Source organism: Echeneis naucrates, chromosome 8 (genome assembly GCF_900963305.1).
Source record: "Echeneis naucrates chromosome 8, fEcheNa1.1, whole genome shotgun sequence".
NCBI lineage: Eukaryota > Metazoa > Chordata > Actinopteri > Carangiformes > Echeneidae > Echeneis > Echeneis naucrates.
In genome coordinates, this window is record NC_042518.1 from 7749241 (window position 1) to 7766372 (window position 17132).

Genomic DNA, 17132 nt, shown 5'->3' on the forward strand with positions numbered 1-17132 from the left:
TCAAGAGGAAATACAGATGGGCTTCCCGTTTTTGTCGTACTGGTACACAAACATCTTGATGCAGTGGGAGTTGGCTGGTGAGATCCAGGGGCTGCTTGTGATGGAGAAATTGTGGCTGGCATAGAACGGCGGAGGCTGCTTCCGGCAGTGGACCAGCGCACGCAGCACATTGGCCGCCATGCCCCGGAAACGCTTGCTGATGAAACAGTAGAGGAAAAAGTTGACGCCAGTGTTGAGCAATGCGAGCATGTTTGCCAGGTCAGTGAGCATGTGAAGCAGACGGCCGGCCCCTTGTGAAGCTGGAGGAGGAGAGTAAAAGTGGTAGAGGATCATGAGGGTGCGTGGTGCCCACAAAACTGCAAAAATGGAGGTAATGGCGAGGAGAATGGCGGTGGTTTTGCCGGTAGAGTAGCCTCGGAGACGGAAACAGCTGCGACGTCTACGTAACTTGCGCACAATGACGGCGTTGAGGGAGAAGAAGACAGTGCAGGGGAGGAGGTAGATGGTAGCACAATGGGCCCACACCAGGACATGCTGGGCCACGGTTCTCCTGCTCTCTCCTCCTCCTCCACCACCACTGCTGCTGCTGCCCATCACCGGCAGGCTGTGCCACAACTCAGGCCACCAATAATAGGGAGCTGCAGAGAGCAAGCACCCAATGTACACGGCGAATATCACTCTCCGCGTGCGGGCTGGGTAAGAGACGGTGTGGTAGCGTAGCGGATGGCAGACAGCAATATAACGATCAATGGTGAGAGGCACTGTGATCCAGATGGACGTGTGAATGGAGGAAAACTCTAGGACTTGCACAGCACTGTTTAAGGATGGAGGAAGTGGCGTTGCCAGAATGAAATCCTCCAAAATAAAGTCGACAAAAACAATCAGGAGTAGGACTAAGATGTCTGCAGCTGCCAGGGCCAGGAGATAATTGTAGGAGGACTTCTGACGACGCAGCACCAGCTGGGACAGGATGACCACTGTCAGGATGTTGGCTGGGAGGAGGAGGAGGAAGGAAAGTGAGGAAGGAAGTATGGAGATGGTTGAAAGTGGAGCGGCAGAAGAAATTGTGGAATGATGGAAAAGGAAAAAATGTAAGATGATATTGGAAAAGGAAAGGGTTAGGGCAGGAGGGGGGGGAGAGAAATAAAGTGTTAGTGGGCAGTCAATTGAAAAGTGGCAACGTTCACCCAGCCAGCAGACAGCAACAAAGATACATTTGTGAGCCGTAGTGATGCAGTAGACACCGAGAACAAACACAGGCGAAATCTTTTTTTTTTTCAGGACCATCAGTGGAGAAGTCATGATACCAACCAGGTCTGAGAACACAATGGGTAAAATCTTTGTAGCCAAACCTTCAGTTTAAACCCCTTGTATGCAAAAAATATTATTACAATCTGTTATCATCTCCTGGCCAGTATTTACCACATTCACCCAGCGCTTCCATTCAGTAATCCTTTCCCTGCCTATTGCTCAATTCCCCCCCACGCTCATTTACACCTGCTGTGTAATTCAAGCAGCACCTGCCTCTGCCTTTGGCCACCTTATTATCTCTAATAAAGAGTAGACCCACAACAAAACACGAGGGCAACATCCAGCATCCCAGCCTTGGCAATATGCAGAATTCACTACGGCCGCCACCTTTCTGCCACCAAATCAGTTCGAAAAAAACTAAGCACAAACGGCACACCATCCCTCTGTCTGCCCCTTGCCTGCCCCTGTCTGCGTTAAATTTCTACTTCATATCCCCAACATGCCTTCTCCTCCGTACAAACAACAAATGAAATGTTATCCTCTCCACTTTGGGTTTATTCACTTTCAGCACAAGAGGGGAAGAAGTATTATTTTTTTATTTTCTAAGAACAGAAGGATCTAGATGTAATTTACTCCACTGCTGTTTCTGGTGAAGCATGACCTGTGTGTCTGCATTAGTCAGGAGGAGCGCGGCTTTCTGCTGCTCACTTGGGACGGCAGTTCACCAACTGAATTGAGCAATCTCATTGCGAGTCTTTCTTTCTCACTTGTCAAACTCTGCTCCCCATTTCCCCCCCGTCACCACGTGTGCATACTATTCGCTGGTTATTGGCATCACCGTAAACAACTGTGTCAACAGGATATGAACACGGTCAGGTCAAGAGCAAGCAAGACACTGGCTTTGCCTACAGTGCCAATGGATTCAAACAAAGTATGGAATCAGATCAGTTCAATCCAATTAAAGTGGCATCATTAGAGGAAATAATAAGAAAATGCTCCAAATATTGATATTCATGTTGTATCTTGCTCCATGAAAAGAGGATTTAATGACAAATGAAAACTCTACTTTTTACCAAATGTCACTGCGAATAATGAGACTGCCATGACCCCTGTCTTGTTTAAAACATCAGCTTTTGCTCTGTGTTAAAGGCCTCTTTGATCTTTGTGATCGATGACCTACCATTTAAAGCCATTTGTTACCTCGGGACCCCACATTACTCTGTCAAACCGGTAAGCACAGGTTTATATTGACATTATCCCGGTTTGAAGAAGAGTCATCCCTAGTACTTGAATTTTAAGACCATACTGCTTTTTTCTCCCAATTGTCATGGAAAAAAAAATTAAATCATAACTAAATGATATAACATCGCTCGCATTATAATAAATTGTTGTACAATGTTTAGGTGTGACAGGCAGTAATTCCAAAACTAGCTTGTCTTACAGCACTTGTTTTTCTAGAATCGTAAATGATAGGATAACAAAATATACATATAATATGCTGGTGCATATGCTGGTGCTGTGGGGAACCATAGTGGTTAGTGCTGTTGCCCCACAATAAGAAGGTTGCGGGTTCGGTTCCTGGTCTGGGGCCTTTCTGTGCGGAGCTTACATGTTCTCCCTGTGCCTGAGCAGGTTTCTTCCTGTACTCCGGTCTCCTCCCACCGTCCAAAGACATCATGTTTGGGTTAATTGGTGACTCTAACTTGTCTGCCGGTCTGAGCGTGACTGAGTGGTTGTTTGTCTCTGTCTGTCTCTGTGTGTTGGCCCTGTGATGGACTGGTGACCTGTCCAGGGTGTACCCCGCCCTCTCCCAATGTGAGCAATGTGACCCAGAAACAGATAAAGCGGTAGAAGATGAATGAATGAATGAATGCTGGTGTGGCTTTAGGCCGTGTCCAATCTGTTCCTCCAGACAAAGAGTCCTCTGACACTGATTCGCTTCACAGCATCACTGAGACATCAATGCACTTAGCAGCCGTCACTGTCTCTGTGTGTTGGCATACAATGTGTGTGTCTGTGCGTTCTGTGGTCCTGTCTCCGTCTGCAGTAATAGATCTGGGATTGGATTAGGTATGGCAGCTTGGAGTCTGCCACATCGCACTTCACAGCCTCAGCCACTATCAGCTGATTACAAATTACAAAGCCGGCCCCAGATAATGACTAAAGATGTCCTTGCCAGACTGGAGGATGTACACCAAAAGACAGTCGCACATCAAGACATGTCTGTGCATTTACACATGCACAGCAACAGAAAAATCATTAGTGATGAACCAATTCATTAACATATGATCTGTCAATAACCATAAATGAAATGTCAAAGCAGTTTACAAGACCTGACAAGCCAATATATGTATACAAGCAGGGCTGGACCGCACCACACTCCCCCACCCTCAGTCTCACTTGCACTTGTAACCTGCGCAATTAAATTGCTTTCATATTGGATTTTGGTGTAATATGTTCCTCATTCTTTACTCCCAGTTCTTTAGTTTTCATAACAGGGGAGATATCAAACTTCTCGATCATGTGGACCAGCTGCATGGTGAGAGACGTGATGCATCTCACGAAAACAGTGTGGTGTCTCTGCATGAAATACCAGATGCTCTGCAGTCGTCACTCAGAACGCATCCAGTCAGCTATTGGCCTTGAGTCCTGAGATGAGATTAGCCGCTGCTGGTGTAGCACACCTGAACCTCGGACAAGAAACTGTGTCCGATTGGCATTGTGGGAAATGTTGGCACCAGCCTTTCACAGCGAAGCGAAACAGTCCAACATGGTTCCAGAAATGCTGTTAAAATGGAAGTTAATACACTTTGCAGGTTACTAGTAAACACATGTTTTTTTGTTTTTTTTTTTCTTTTTCTGTTTTCTCTTAGTGTAATCAGAAATACTTGGCACAGGTGCCACGGAATCCTTAAGATGAAACAAATTGCCGATTTGCCATCTGAATGAATTGGCAACAGTTTGGATAGTCAGCTAAAAAGTATCTTCAGCTTCTGAAATGTGAGCGCTGGTCACTTTTCACAGCCATAAATGGAAGTATGACAGTTTTATTGTTATTTAAGATGATTTTTGTGTTCTTCATCACTGATCTGACAAAATTAACTATTCAAAGATATTGTCTTGGAAACTCTAATGGGTATCTTTTACTATTTAGTTGTATTATTCAAAAAAATATTGGAAAAGTAGTCATTAAAAATGTCTTTTCACTACTTTCTTACTTTATCCACATACAACCATGAAAGGTAACCGTGCATTAAAAGCCTGGTCTGTCTGTTTAAATGACTGCCAGACACCTCTGTTATCTTTGGCTACACTGACTCTCAGTACATGTAATTTCCCATCAAGCAGCCTGTCAAATAGGTGAGTGTGTGCACAGTATTAACACCTGTCAGCTCACACCAGAGAGGGAATCTTATCAGTGCCTTTTTGGACGTGAATCGGGTTCTTGCTCAAAAATTTGCTAATGGAGACCCATTCCAAATCCTGCACGACAGATGACAACTTCAATTCATCACCTTGAATTTTCTATTGTAGCTCTGTCCGTTGAGTCTCTCACTTTCCCTCCGCTCCTGTTCAAATACTGCTAAACTTAGAGGAGTGCCATGAAATGGAAACAGTGAGGTGCTGACTGTCAGTGCCTGGGTATTATTGTGATTGGACTACCCATTGAGACGGGACCTTCTGCAGACAAACAAAAGGGATCCGTGGCAAGCTTGACATTTCCATTTAGCTCCAGCCAGCTTGCACTGGCTTGCCCATTCATTTCAATTGACTCCTGCTCTTTACACTGTCTCTGGGGCCAGGAGGGTGGGGAAGAGGGGGGCAGGCTTGAGGCGAATAGATGTGCTCGGCATTCTGCGGGTATGAGGTGGCACATGCAGGGTTCGTCAGCGCCGGGATGGGGGCAGGCGATTTGCAGAGATGCACACAAAGAAAAAAAACACACACACTCACGGAGAGACATCTGCATCTCACACCTGGACATTCAGGGGGAGACACAATTCCCCTCAATTCCTTTTCCTTTCTCTCACTGGATTGAAAAATAAGTGTCTCCAGCTGAGAGGGGATTCAAATGACCTGGAGGACACATAATGAACTGGTGTGTGTTTGTTTGTCTCCTGTTTGTGTGTGTTTGCATGGTTGAACCCACTGGGGTATATGTGTGGGAGTGCTTTTGTGTCTCTGCTCCCCATGCTGCTGGTGCAATATAACGAGGGAGAAGGCCATTGACGTTGTTCAGAGGGAAAAGAGAAGGCACAGCGTGCTCCCTGAGGTGTGTAACGAGGCTGACTCATCCCGCCATTGAAGGGACACGTTCAGATGGGCTGCCGACAAACGACAATGCGCAGCTTAACCCCTGAAACCCGCTGACAAAACATAAGATGCTGCCACCTCCGCGCACACCAGCCATCGTGCTTCCTCGTGAGCCTCATATAGCACAGACAGAACATTGTAAAAAGGAAATTACAGCCAGAAACAGAAAACGAAAGAGACCGTTGCAATTAAGCATTTTTTCCCATCATTTTGAGGAAATTGAGGTCTGGCTTTGATGGCTTAGGAGAGGAGGAGAGGGATAAGAAAAAAGAGTGGGAGTGGTAAAGGAAGTGTAGTCAGAGGAAGGTCACAGGTAGTCAAAAAAGAGAGTCAGGTGGTCCAGTGTGAATGGAGGGGCAGACTAGATGGGAAGACAGAATGAGACAGAGAAAGATGTGGGACAGCAGTGAGGTGGTGGGAGGAGAGGAGGAGAGGAGGAGAGGGGGGTGAATATCAAAGCTTGCTTCAAAGGTCACAGGCACTTTGTTCCTGATGACAACCATTTCCCTTTTGTCTTCTCTATGTGTCAGACTGGACATGAAGCAGGGCGATTCCTTAATTCCCTCAAACACAAACCAGGAGCAGATCTTCGCTACAATAAAAACATGCATTAAAGATTTTTTTTTTTCTTTTTTTTGAGTTTTGAATTCTGGAAAAAAAAAATGAGGGGGAAACCCCCTGATTGTCTCATGTAGCAAAACCTTTTCATCCCTATTCATTTGCATGTAAAAGGTATGGACTTCGTCGTGGGATGCAAATCTGAAAACATCAATGAAATATCATTTTATTGTGAGCATAGGCTTAATTTGAGATCTGAGAATTAATGGGAAATGGGTAGAGGAGCTCATGAGAGCCAGAAAGATACAATTCAGAAAACAGAGCAATAGAAGCAATGAGCACGGGAGAGAAAGCGGTGTGTATTGTAACAGATTATTTCAGTTTACTGGGCATATTAAGAGAAAAAGCACTGCTGGCTGTTAATGATATTGATGCTGCTGCAGTGCTCTGCTCTCTGCTCACCTTTACAGCCATTCATTTTATGGACAGTCCGCAGTGACTCAAAGTTTGGTGGAGAGGACTGTCCTCACATCAACGACTGCATGACAACACCTGCATTAGATATTTAGATGCTTTTTAAACAATTATTACACGCCTTTGGATTCCCTCCAAATGGTTTCAGTTAAAAAAAAAAAAAAAACATGCAAGGTGACAGAGTAATGAAAAGAGAAATCTCACATTTGCAAAGTGGATTGGGGGGCAGGGGACAAAACACTCAAACGATGTATTGGATTGAAGGCAAACAATCACGATTTGGGTTTTCGGCTGCAGTGGCATCACTTTGTTGACAGCTCTGTCACTGCATCAGCAGCATCTCTAATTTATTGCTTCCAACAGCAGCTCTCTCCTCTCTCTGATCCTCTGTCCTCCCGCTCTCTCTGGCTCGTCTCCCCCATGACAAACTGACATGTTCCCCGCGACTCTTCCTCCTTTTTCCCGAACTGCAGGCTTGATACAAACCAGAGTCTCAACCTCCCTCCCTTGAATTCACAGAATATTCTGTCTTTTCTCCACTCAAACCTTCACATCCTTTCCTCTTTATTCTGCTTATTCCCCCCAAACTTAAACTGCACTTTTAGAGTGATAGTATCTATTAACAAGTCTCCATCCAACTATAGATGCCTTGTTGCTGGTGCAGATTGACAGATCAATAGTCCAAACTGAAAATCGATGGACCCCATCTCTTCATTAAGTAGGGTCGACATCTGGCCTACACTGCAACATGCACGAGATGGCTGTTAATACTGAACATCCCTGACCTTTCTCCACTTGGGTGTGTGGATAAGTGGGAGTGGGAGGAGATGTTTTGTAATTTCCACGTGCTCCAGTCACATTGATGACTGTTGAAGAGCCACACAAACTGAGGAATGCTTCTGGGAAGGTGGAGAGAAAACAACAACATATTGGGCAATACATCAACACGCGTGTGCAGGGGTGGATGGGAGATCTCTGAGATCCTCACACCATACAAAGGAAAAACACATTTCCCAACATGCGTTTAGCAGTAAACATTTATATTTCACACGAGAAAAAACCGATGGAAAATGTGTCGCCACCTGGAATTTACCTGGAATGACTAAATATATTTACGATAATTTGGTCTTGCCTTTTGAAATCATTACAACCAAGCATTTCAAGATTACAAATAAATGTTAAGGTTTAGATTCTTATGACTTAAGGTGAGACAAAATCGCTGGTGTTGGTGGGAACCAGGACACAAACAACTGTTGTTGGCCACCTCCTCCATCCATTTGCTTTCACATCCCTTTTGAATTTGTTTTAGGTGGACAAAGAGATGGCGCACATTTGCAACAACCAGTCACATTGTTGTTGTCAACTGGAAGGAGGTTGCAACGCACTCAAGACAATACTGAATTTTCTTTTGTGTGTTCCGGGCAAACTAATCCAACAAGATGTTTGTCCCATTTGTAATGTATCTCTAAAAGGAATACAAATGTATAAAAATGTATACTCCATCCACAAAATCTATATTTCCTGTTGTTGTGCTGTCATTTGTGCAAAAATTAGCTCAAACAGTTTAAATGGAGGGCATCACATGTGGACCAGACCACTTCCAAATACAGTCCAAGGAATCTCATCTCAAATGTGCCCTCAATCCCTCCTAGATAAGTTCACACATGTTCTGCTGCTCCTCAGCCAATAGCACTACAGTTTGCATCGAAGCAGTGAGAGCTTTAAGGCTTTGTGTACTGTACAAGGAGCAGGCTTCATTTCTCTAAGCCCAGCATGTGAAAGACTGAGGCAAAGAGCGATCATTGTCCAGTTTGCTATGCCCGCACACGTCTGTCTTGTCTCAAGCAGTGTGGCGTAATGAGGAGAGAGGGGGGAAAGCGCAAATTAGCGATTAATTAAAAACGTGGCAGTTCATCTCGCCTCCATCGTCTCTGGCTCCACCACTCAAGGCTCAGAGGTGCTACCTCAATGAAAATGCTGTTATTAATCTCTTCTCTCTCAACCTGGCTCTTCTTCCTCTTCAGTCTTGTGTCCTTCACTTCCCTCTACTCCAGCATCCTCCTTGGTCAACAGTTATTGAGCACAGCTTTCGCTTCATCATTTTGCAAGGTCACACTGTAATCTTTTCCAACCACTTGACTTGTGTAATCCCTTTTCTCATCACCTCCTGTCATCTCGCTTTTCACCCTCAAAGCCGTGCTCTTGATATGACCCGTTCTCTATTTGCAGCCTAAAGGTCAGAGTGTGTCACAAATCTACCGACGTGAAAACCGTGCTGCTGTGTACACAGGAAACACCGATCGGTAATCAAGCTAACAGCCTCCGATCCGTCCAGAGTGTTAAATACGTGCAGGGCTGTAGGTCACACTGCTACTGAAACATTCGTGATTCAGCTTGAGTGGAATGAACTGTGTCATAATGATTGAATAATTTGAACTTGCTGCTGCAAAGTATCAGCCTGCTGTGCTCAACTCTGCCATTAATTCAGCCAACTATTTTGAGATGGTAGCACACCCGCACGTTATTGTTTCTTGCTGATTAAACAAACAGCTTTGATCAACGCTTGTAAAGACGACTCAGCGGCAGAATCAAATAAAACTTTAAATGACAGCACAGACAATTGGTAGTCCATCCAAGTCTCAACCTGCCATCCATGAGAGATAAATAGGTGAAATTTGATCAAAAGGAGAGACTTTTACTTTTACAAGACAGCTAATTTATGGTGCAGCTGCAGTCTTGGCATGCCAGGCAAGCTTTTCACTGCAGATTTGCTTTTAACCAGAACACCTTAGGTTGTTGATAACATCTCACTCTCAATGAAAGAGCTTCTGAGCTGAAGAAATACATTTGCCTTGTGTAATAGGATAGGAAATGATAAAGCAGAAGCCATCATGCTGTTTAATTTCTTCTTAAAGTTAAATTATCTCCACAAGGCTTCAAATCTGGAGGGGAAATGGAAAAAATCCCTGAATGTTCTTGCAAACTGTTGGACCACAGATTGACTATAGTGCCGTGAAGATGGCTCATGCAGGCTGGATGTGTATCTCACAGTCACATTTGAACCGCCAAACTCTGATAAGGCATCAGCACTTTTCCTCTTTCTTCTGACCGTCAGGTTTTCTGTTTTTTGAATGCATAGACTGAGGCTGACATGTACAGTGTGCACACTCGCACCACTTTGCTTCCCTGTGTGCGAGTAGGGCTGTGCAGATAGATCACACAGTAGGACCAGAGAAACTAAATGGGTGTGACAGTGACTGTGAAAGGATTAATCAGTCAATGGTTAAGGCACAACAAGGACGTGTTATTAATGCAGGTCATCAATGGAGGCCATATAAGACATATTGGCCCCTAAGGTCAAACCTGAGTCATTGCTCATAAAATCTATAACAACTCTAGATGAACAAATGAAGATGTGCTTTCTTGTTTTGCGAATTTTCTTTAGGAAACAACTGTGGATTATAATGAAATTTAACGACGCTCTGTACGTACTGTTGCTGTGTTTCTTTATTATTGAATGGTGCTTGAATAATTCCTACTAAAGAGACAAATGTTCGAGTCACAACAGACAGACACAAAGGAGTACAGACAGAGAACACATTCATGCACAAATGATTGCCACAAGGTCAGAATGACAAATCAACAGTATGTGTGCAAAGTGTGACACTCAAGAGCAGCTGTGCAAGACAGTCACTCACTCAGAGCTGCAGACAAGTGCACAGCAAATCAAGATGCAAAGCGTAACTCCTCCGTCTTACCAGTGCAGACTCTGGTCAGAAATACGAGCAAATTAACATAAAGAGACATGCATGATATAGATGCGCACACAACAGATTTCTTACCCGGCAGGCCGAGACAGAGCAGGACGCTGTAGTAGATGACAGGCAGCGGTCCAAGAGGGCATCCCTGTACAACATCAGAGGAGTGCTCCCCCGTGCTCCAGGTGCTCCCATTTGGGGAGAAAACAGGGAAGATGTGGCTGTGTTCCATGGCCCTGTCCTCGTCCTCTTCCTCAGCTGAGCTCAGTGTCAAGAAGCCCGGCCACACGAGCAAACTGCCTGGTAGCCTGTTTGGGAGAGACTGTGCTCTGTCCTTGGGTGCCAATCAGCATGAGTGTGTATACGAGTGCGTTTGCCCGAGACAGCAATGTTGAGTGTGTTAGAAGGAGGAAGGAAATGAAAGGAATAGAAGGAGGAGAGAATGGGGATGAAAAGGGAGACAAGGGACGGGGGAGATGGGAGAGGTGATGTGTGTTAGTATGTGACGGAAAGGAGGGAGGCGAGAGGAGCAGAGAGGGAGGCGTGAAGAGGTGAGTGTGAAGGTAGACGTGGAGAGGGGAGGATGCTGCCTGAGTGTGTGAGCGAAAGGGAATGAGAGAGAGTCTAGAGCACAGCAGGGGAAGGAAGAAGGAGGAGGAGGGAGGAAAGGAGGGAAAGCGGGGAGGAGAGACGAGAGACAGCGAGCAAGGGCATTCTAGAGAGCTGAAAGAGAGGAAGAGGCAGGCTGCAAATCCTAAAACATCAACAAGCATATTTGCATATCATGAATCTCACATACAGTATTAATACTGATTGGACATGTGTGGTAGGTATCTGAAGGAGTCGGTGGGGTGGGGGGTGGTGGGACTCAATTTCATTAGCTATGCAGTGTGAACTCTGTGAAATGTGCTAATGAGCACAAGGCTGACACAGAAAAGCACAATTATTCCTTTTTAACACACACCCCTGCTTGTTTTAACAGCCCAATTGTTACTGACATTAATTTTCTTTATAGAGTCATCTGCCAGTTTTTACTATTCATCATTTTGTTGGTCGGGATACAAAATGTAAGAAAACACACAGAATGCTGCAGTTCCCCATGAACGGAGGAATAATCAATACAAAAAGCATAAAACAACTGTCACAGCAGAGTTTACAACTGAAGCAAAATGTTGCTTTCACCACTCAGATGAAGAGAAGCTGAAAATGTTATGGAACCTTTAATATGCACTTTGAAAATCATGTCCTGAAATTATTTATTTAACAGGTGATGCAGAGGGGTTTTTTTCTTTGATAAATTAAGTCTAAAGTGCTTTTATATTATTTATGCTATTTATACATTACCTTTTAAATTTTTTGTTTCATCATCACAATCTCCCGACCTTACCCTGCATCTTAATTCAACTAAATTGTTTGGTCATATTTAGTTCGTTTTCTGTCATACCTAAATATCAGAATTTTATTGAATATTCATGTGTCATCCATTTGACTTCAACTTCTTGTCTAAATAAATCTTACAGTCTCTCTTAATCTCATTCAAGTCTGTTGCACACAATATACAGGTCCTGATCTTTATCCAACAATACACCCTCCCCTTTAAATCCAGGTGATCTGTCAGCGTTTGGGCCCAAAAGTAGTGTCTTTAACACATCCCTCCCTCCGTCCGTCCCTCCGTCCGTCCATCCCTCCCTCCATCTGTCCATCCCTCCCCCCGTCCGTCCGACCATCCCTCCCTCCCTCTGACCATCCCTCCATCCGTCCCTCCATCCATCCATCCCTCCCTCCATCCGTCCATCCCTCCCTCCTACCGTCCATCCCTCCCTCCATCCATCCGTCCGACCATCCCTCCATCCGTCCGTCCATCCCTGCCTCCGTCCATCCCTCCCTCCGTCCGTCCATCCCTCCCTCCGTCCGTCCATCCCTCCCTCCGTCCGTCCATCCCTCCCTCCATCTGTCCATCCCTCCCCCCGTCCGTCCGACCATCCCTCCCTCCCTCCGACCATCCCTCCATCCGTCCCTCCATCCATCCATCCCTCCCTCCCTCCGACCATCCCTCCATCCGTCCCTCCATCCATCCATCCCTCCCTCCATCCGTCCATCCCTCCCTCCATCCATCCGTCCGACCATCCCTCCATCCGTCCGTCCATCCCTGCCTCCGTCCATCCCTCCCTCCGTCCGTCCATTCATCCATCAGGTCCTGACAGAAGCAGGTGAAGCTAAGTAACTTAGACATCCCTTTAATGTATCTTCCAGCCCATGGAACCAGGGACACTGTAATTACATGGCGCACTCTCTAAAGCACTCGACCACCAGTGCTTCTTATTGTATCTCTAATCCAGTCTCTATACATCACAGTCCTCCACATGAGACTCCTCCCGTGGAATGTAGCTAAAGAGGCAAGAAAACTTTTCAAGTCAAACGTAATGTTAAACAATGTTTTTACACTAATACCAAACAAACAATTACAACCTTTCATCACTTGATGAATCATAATCATTTGCAGTGGCGGTGGAAGGAGTAAGCCAATCTTGGACTTAATAACTGATTCAACCTCCTTTGGCAACAGTAACCTCAGCCAAGCTTAAAGTAGCTGCTTATCGATCTGTAAAACATTCAGGGAGGATTTTTGATTATCCTTTTTTTTTCAGAAGTCTTTCAGCTCAGCTTTATTCTTCATCTAGTGAATGTAGCTCTCTTGAGGTCATTCTTCAGCATCTCAGTTGGGTTAAGGTCTGGGCTCTGACTTAGCCACTTCAAAAGGCAGATTTTCTTTTTTGAAGATATTCTGAAGTGGATTTTTCTCTGTATTTAGTGTCATCGTCCTGCTGTGTCACAGGGTTTTCACAGAGTTTCAGCTAGCAGATGGACGACTTGATATTATCCTGCTGCATTCCTCAATAAACTTGGAAATTCATTATCCCCTTGATGGTGGTGAGCTTCCTGTGCTCTGGGGCATAATAAGCCCCAAACCACGATGCTCTCTGCACTGTAAATAACTGGTGGGTTGAGGTTTTTATGTTGGTGAGGGGTACCCTTTTTACCCAATATGTAGTGCTTCCCCAACAATTGAACTTTGCTTAATACAAGAGGCCACAGAAATCTTTCCAAGGAGCATTGTAGAGTGTCGAGGTGCTCTTCAGCAAAGTATAGCAATGTTTTCTGGAGAGTAGCAGCGTCCTCATGTCGTGTCTTCACATGGATATTCTCCCAGTTGAATGTGTATTTTCACCTCATTCATAGAGATTTTAGTGAGTCAGAGTCTTCAGGTCTTTTGCTATCAAAATAATTTCTTCATCTTTGGTCCTCTGAGAGCTCTTTTTGTAAGGCTTGTGTCATGGGCTGATGGTTCTTGTGAATATTAATCTTGGACAGACAGAGTTCAGAAAAAACTTTCAAAGTCTCAGCTGTGTCTCTGCTCCCTCTGCTCCCTCTTCAGCACAATCAGGGCCAAAGCCACCACTTGGTAAGTCTGAGCAAACAGAACAACACCGTGCGCTGCTTCACTCTGCTGTCTGAAGAAGATACTGTATATAAACTCCAAGACAACAAGGTGGGTGCGACAAGGACCAGAGGGCAGACCAGTTTTAAAAGTTTTACTCAGGAGGATGCGAGAGCTGGCTTCGAGCTTCTGTTATAGCATCTCAAGCCTCATCTCAAATGGAGGGCACTATGTGAAAGGAGGAATTAATAACAACACCGTCCAATACTGGCTGACCTGTTTTTGAAGAATGCTACTTGAATCAGATTGAGGAAGGGGAAGGAAAAGTGAAAAGGAGCAATCACAATCTCTTTTCTGCTACATGTGAACAAATGAGCTGCAGGGGACGCAGGGAGGGGAGTGCTGCGATTAAGTGTTAAATAAAATATGGCCTGCTGACGTGAATTGATCATGGAGAAATGTGGGACAGAGGAAGGTGATTCTTCAAGGGTAGCCAGCGTAGCTGTGAAAGACCCCCACAGGGTTACTGCCCGTCTGCTCTCCAGTACTTAATACAATATCATCATTGGTCTTTGTCACACAAACTCAGTTAAATGGAATCTTTTGTCCCTTTGATATGACCATGATTGTGTTGCATGTGTGATTTCTGCAGTTGGATTCAACATAGGGGACCAGATACTGTTCCTGTGTGAGAGTATTTTTGATGTATAACTGCAATGTGGTGTAACAATAAACCAGGACATGTTATAGTTGTGCAAGAGGTCGACACAGCGGTTAGCACTGTTGCCCCACAACACAACAAGAAGGTCGCAGGGTTGGTTCCTGGGCCTGGGGCCTTTCTGCGTGAAGTTTCTATGTTCTCCCCGATTCCCCGAGTGTGAGTGGTTGTTTCTGTCTGTCTCTGTGTGCTGGCCCTACGATGGACTGGCGACCTTTCCAGCGTGTACCCTGCTCTCTCCCAGTGTGAGCTGGGATTGGCTCCGGTACCCTTTGCGACCTGGAAACGGATAAGTTGTATAAGATGAATGAATGAAAGAAGGTTATGGTTGTTATGTATTGTGGTCATACTTCCACTTGACCTCATTACCTCCTGAAGGGATCTGAGTATGTGAGGTCAGAGGTCTCTGCAGGTTATATTAGTGTACGTGTGTGTTCTCATGTCTACAAGCAACTGTGTTTGTGTCTTATTAATCCATTACATCATCATTACACACATTGTCTGGGGAACTCACAATGTTAGGTCCTCACTGATCTGTACCATCACATGTGGACATGCTCAAACGTGCAAAGTCAAACACGTGTTATTGCCTTCAACGCCACAGAACTCTTGCTAATTTGTACGTGTGTCCTTTTGGTATTTAGGTTTTTTACTGAACAGAACAAAGCTAATCTAGGGGGCATTAAAACAATTTAATCTTGTAGTCAATTGTGTCTTATCTTGCCACATGAGACTTATTGAATATTGGATGTAATGCAATAAGTACAGCAAAATATTGGGGAACAATGCTCAGGCTGTGCTGAATAGACAAACTGTTGAACATTGCCATCATCTGTGTTTTGTAGTTAACATGACTAAATAGTAGAAACAAGATGATGAAATGGTGAAGAGAATAATTACTCTAATATGCATGGAGTCCCAGTGATTTCATCTCCAGCCTGTTAAATCCATCAGACACTTGTCAAGTATCAGGTTCCATTAATTATGAATGCCTTCTGTGATGGCTTAGCTGTTTGTTTAGTGTGTCTGTAAAATTGGACACTGGGTTTGAAGAGGAGTGGGTCACTAAGGTCACATGTGAGTGCTGTGCTGCTCTTTCCCTCCCGCACTCCTCCAATTTGGAGGTGACATTCAAGGAATAATGACAGGAGGAGAAGAAATGTATGAGTATGAGTGAGCAAAGGAGGGAGAGAGGGTGAGAGACAATACAAGCATCGGGTGTTGAATAAAACATTACTGAGAGAAAAAGATGGATAATTGGGGGAATGGTGTATTACTTGTGTTTGCTATTGAGCGTGTACTGAACTGACACACACACACACACACACACACACACACACACAAGCACAGAGTCAACATATAATGCTCACATGCATGGACGCCTGGAACTGCAAATTAATTTACCACAATACTCATTATTTACACCTCTAACTGCTACTCTGCAGGCTTGGACAGGCACTCTCTTCACCCCCCGCCACCCCTGGGTAAGTCTCCCTGGACTGAGCAGTCCAGCTCCTGCCCCTCTCCAGCACCAGTGACCTGCTCTGAGCAGGCTCTTATAAAACCTTCGTTATTAGACTTAGGAAATGGAGACAGTTAACACGGCTGCAGCTGTGACTAAAGCCCCACGGCCCTGTCTGCAAATTACATTGCTCTCACAAACAATCCCATTGAAATAAGGCCACTGAGGAGCAACTTTGGTTTTGGAAAGCATAGCCTTGATGGCCTGGTTTTAACAGCTCCCATTGTGTGTGTGTGTGTATGTGCTGGTTTATCATTGCTACCAAGAAGCAGTAATAAACGTTGGCATTAAATATGCAACAACTCTAAATGCTCATAATTTCTCCTGAATGGTCAAAATATTTTGTTTTGCTATGAATATGATGCAACACTGACCTTCTTCCCAGCATCGATGTGACATCACCTGTGCTCTCGGTTTCTGAACACTTTCATCTCATCCTCTTATCTGCATTAGCTGATTTATGCAGAACCTTAATTTGAACATTGGTTGTCTACTGTTGTCTACACTGATGTGTGTTTGTTGGCAGTTTGGCTTCTCTTATTGATCGCAAATGATAGGATCCCATTTAGTTTGATCAAACCAGGGGATTCACATTAAACAGCTTGGATTAAATGGCAGTGGCCCTAAAATCTTTATTTTACATCTCCATGCATCACGTAGCACTACTTAGCCAGCCGCATAAATGTGTATTTATTTCTGCATAAACACAGATTAAAACTAGGTCACAGATTAAGATGCTGGTTTCAGACTAATATCAGTCATTAGTAGTTCAACGTAATACAACATATTATATATTAAACTTTATTTTGTAGCTCTCTTCATTCATCTTTTGTATAATTACTACTATTTATTAAATTTTCTTTTGCTCTGACAGGTATATTTCTTCCATTCAAATATCTATTTTGTTTTCATTCAATGCATTTTTTGTTGTAGGCCTCACTGTTTTCAAATCTTGGCTGGATAAACTCACCTCCTGTGTTTCAGCTTCCTGCAGACTCTCCTCGGTGCTGCAGCGCCCTCTGCTGCCTTTTCATCGTTAGTGCAACCACCTTAACATAGAACAAAAAAAAAGGAAAAGGCAGTATGCAGTCAGAGAGG

The 17132-nt window shown here is 44.5% G+C and overlaps 1 protein-coding gene across 1 annotated transcript; it reads right to left on the reverse strand.

The window, feature by feature from the left end:
- On the reverse strand, window positions 1–10587 carry gpr139 (G protein-coupled receptor 139). Its single transcript, XM_029509141.1, has 2 exons — window positions 10440–10587; window positions 1–992 (listed from the first exon to the last, which is right to left on the reverse strand). The coding sequence occupies exons 1-2, from the start codon at window positions 10585–10587 to the stop codon at window positions 1–3; spliced, it is 1140 nt and encodes a 379-aa protein (XP_029365001.1).
- Between the last annotated feature and the right edge of the window lie 6545 nt (window positions 10588–17132).

What these genes read in the sequence shown, in the direction of transcription:
- gpr139 (XM_029509141.1), bottom strand. Translation starts at nt 10,587, where the DNA reads ATGGAACACAGCCACATCTTCCCTGTTTTCTCCCCAAATGGGAGCACC. An exon ending in GCTCTGTCTCGGCCTGCCGG is followed by an intron (nt 993 to 10,439) that starts GTAAGAAATCTG and finishes TCCTCCTCCCAG; the next exon opens with CCAACATCCTGACAGTGGTC.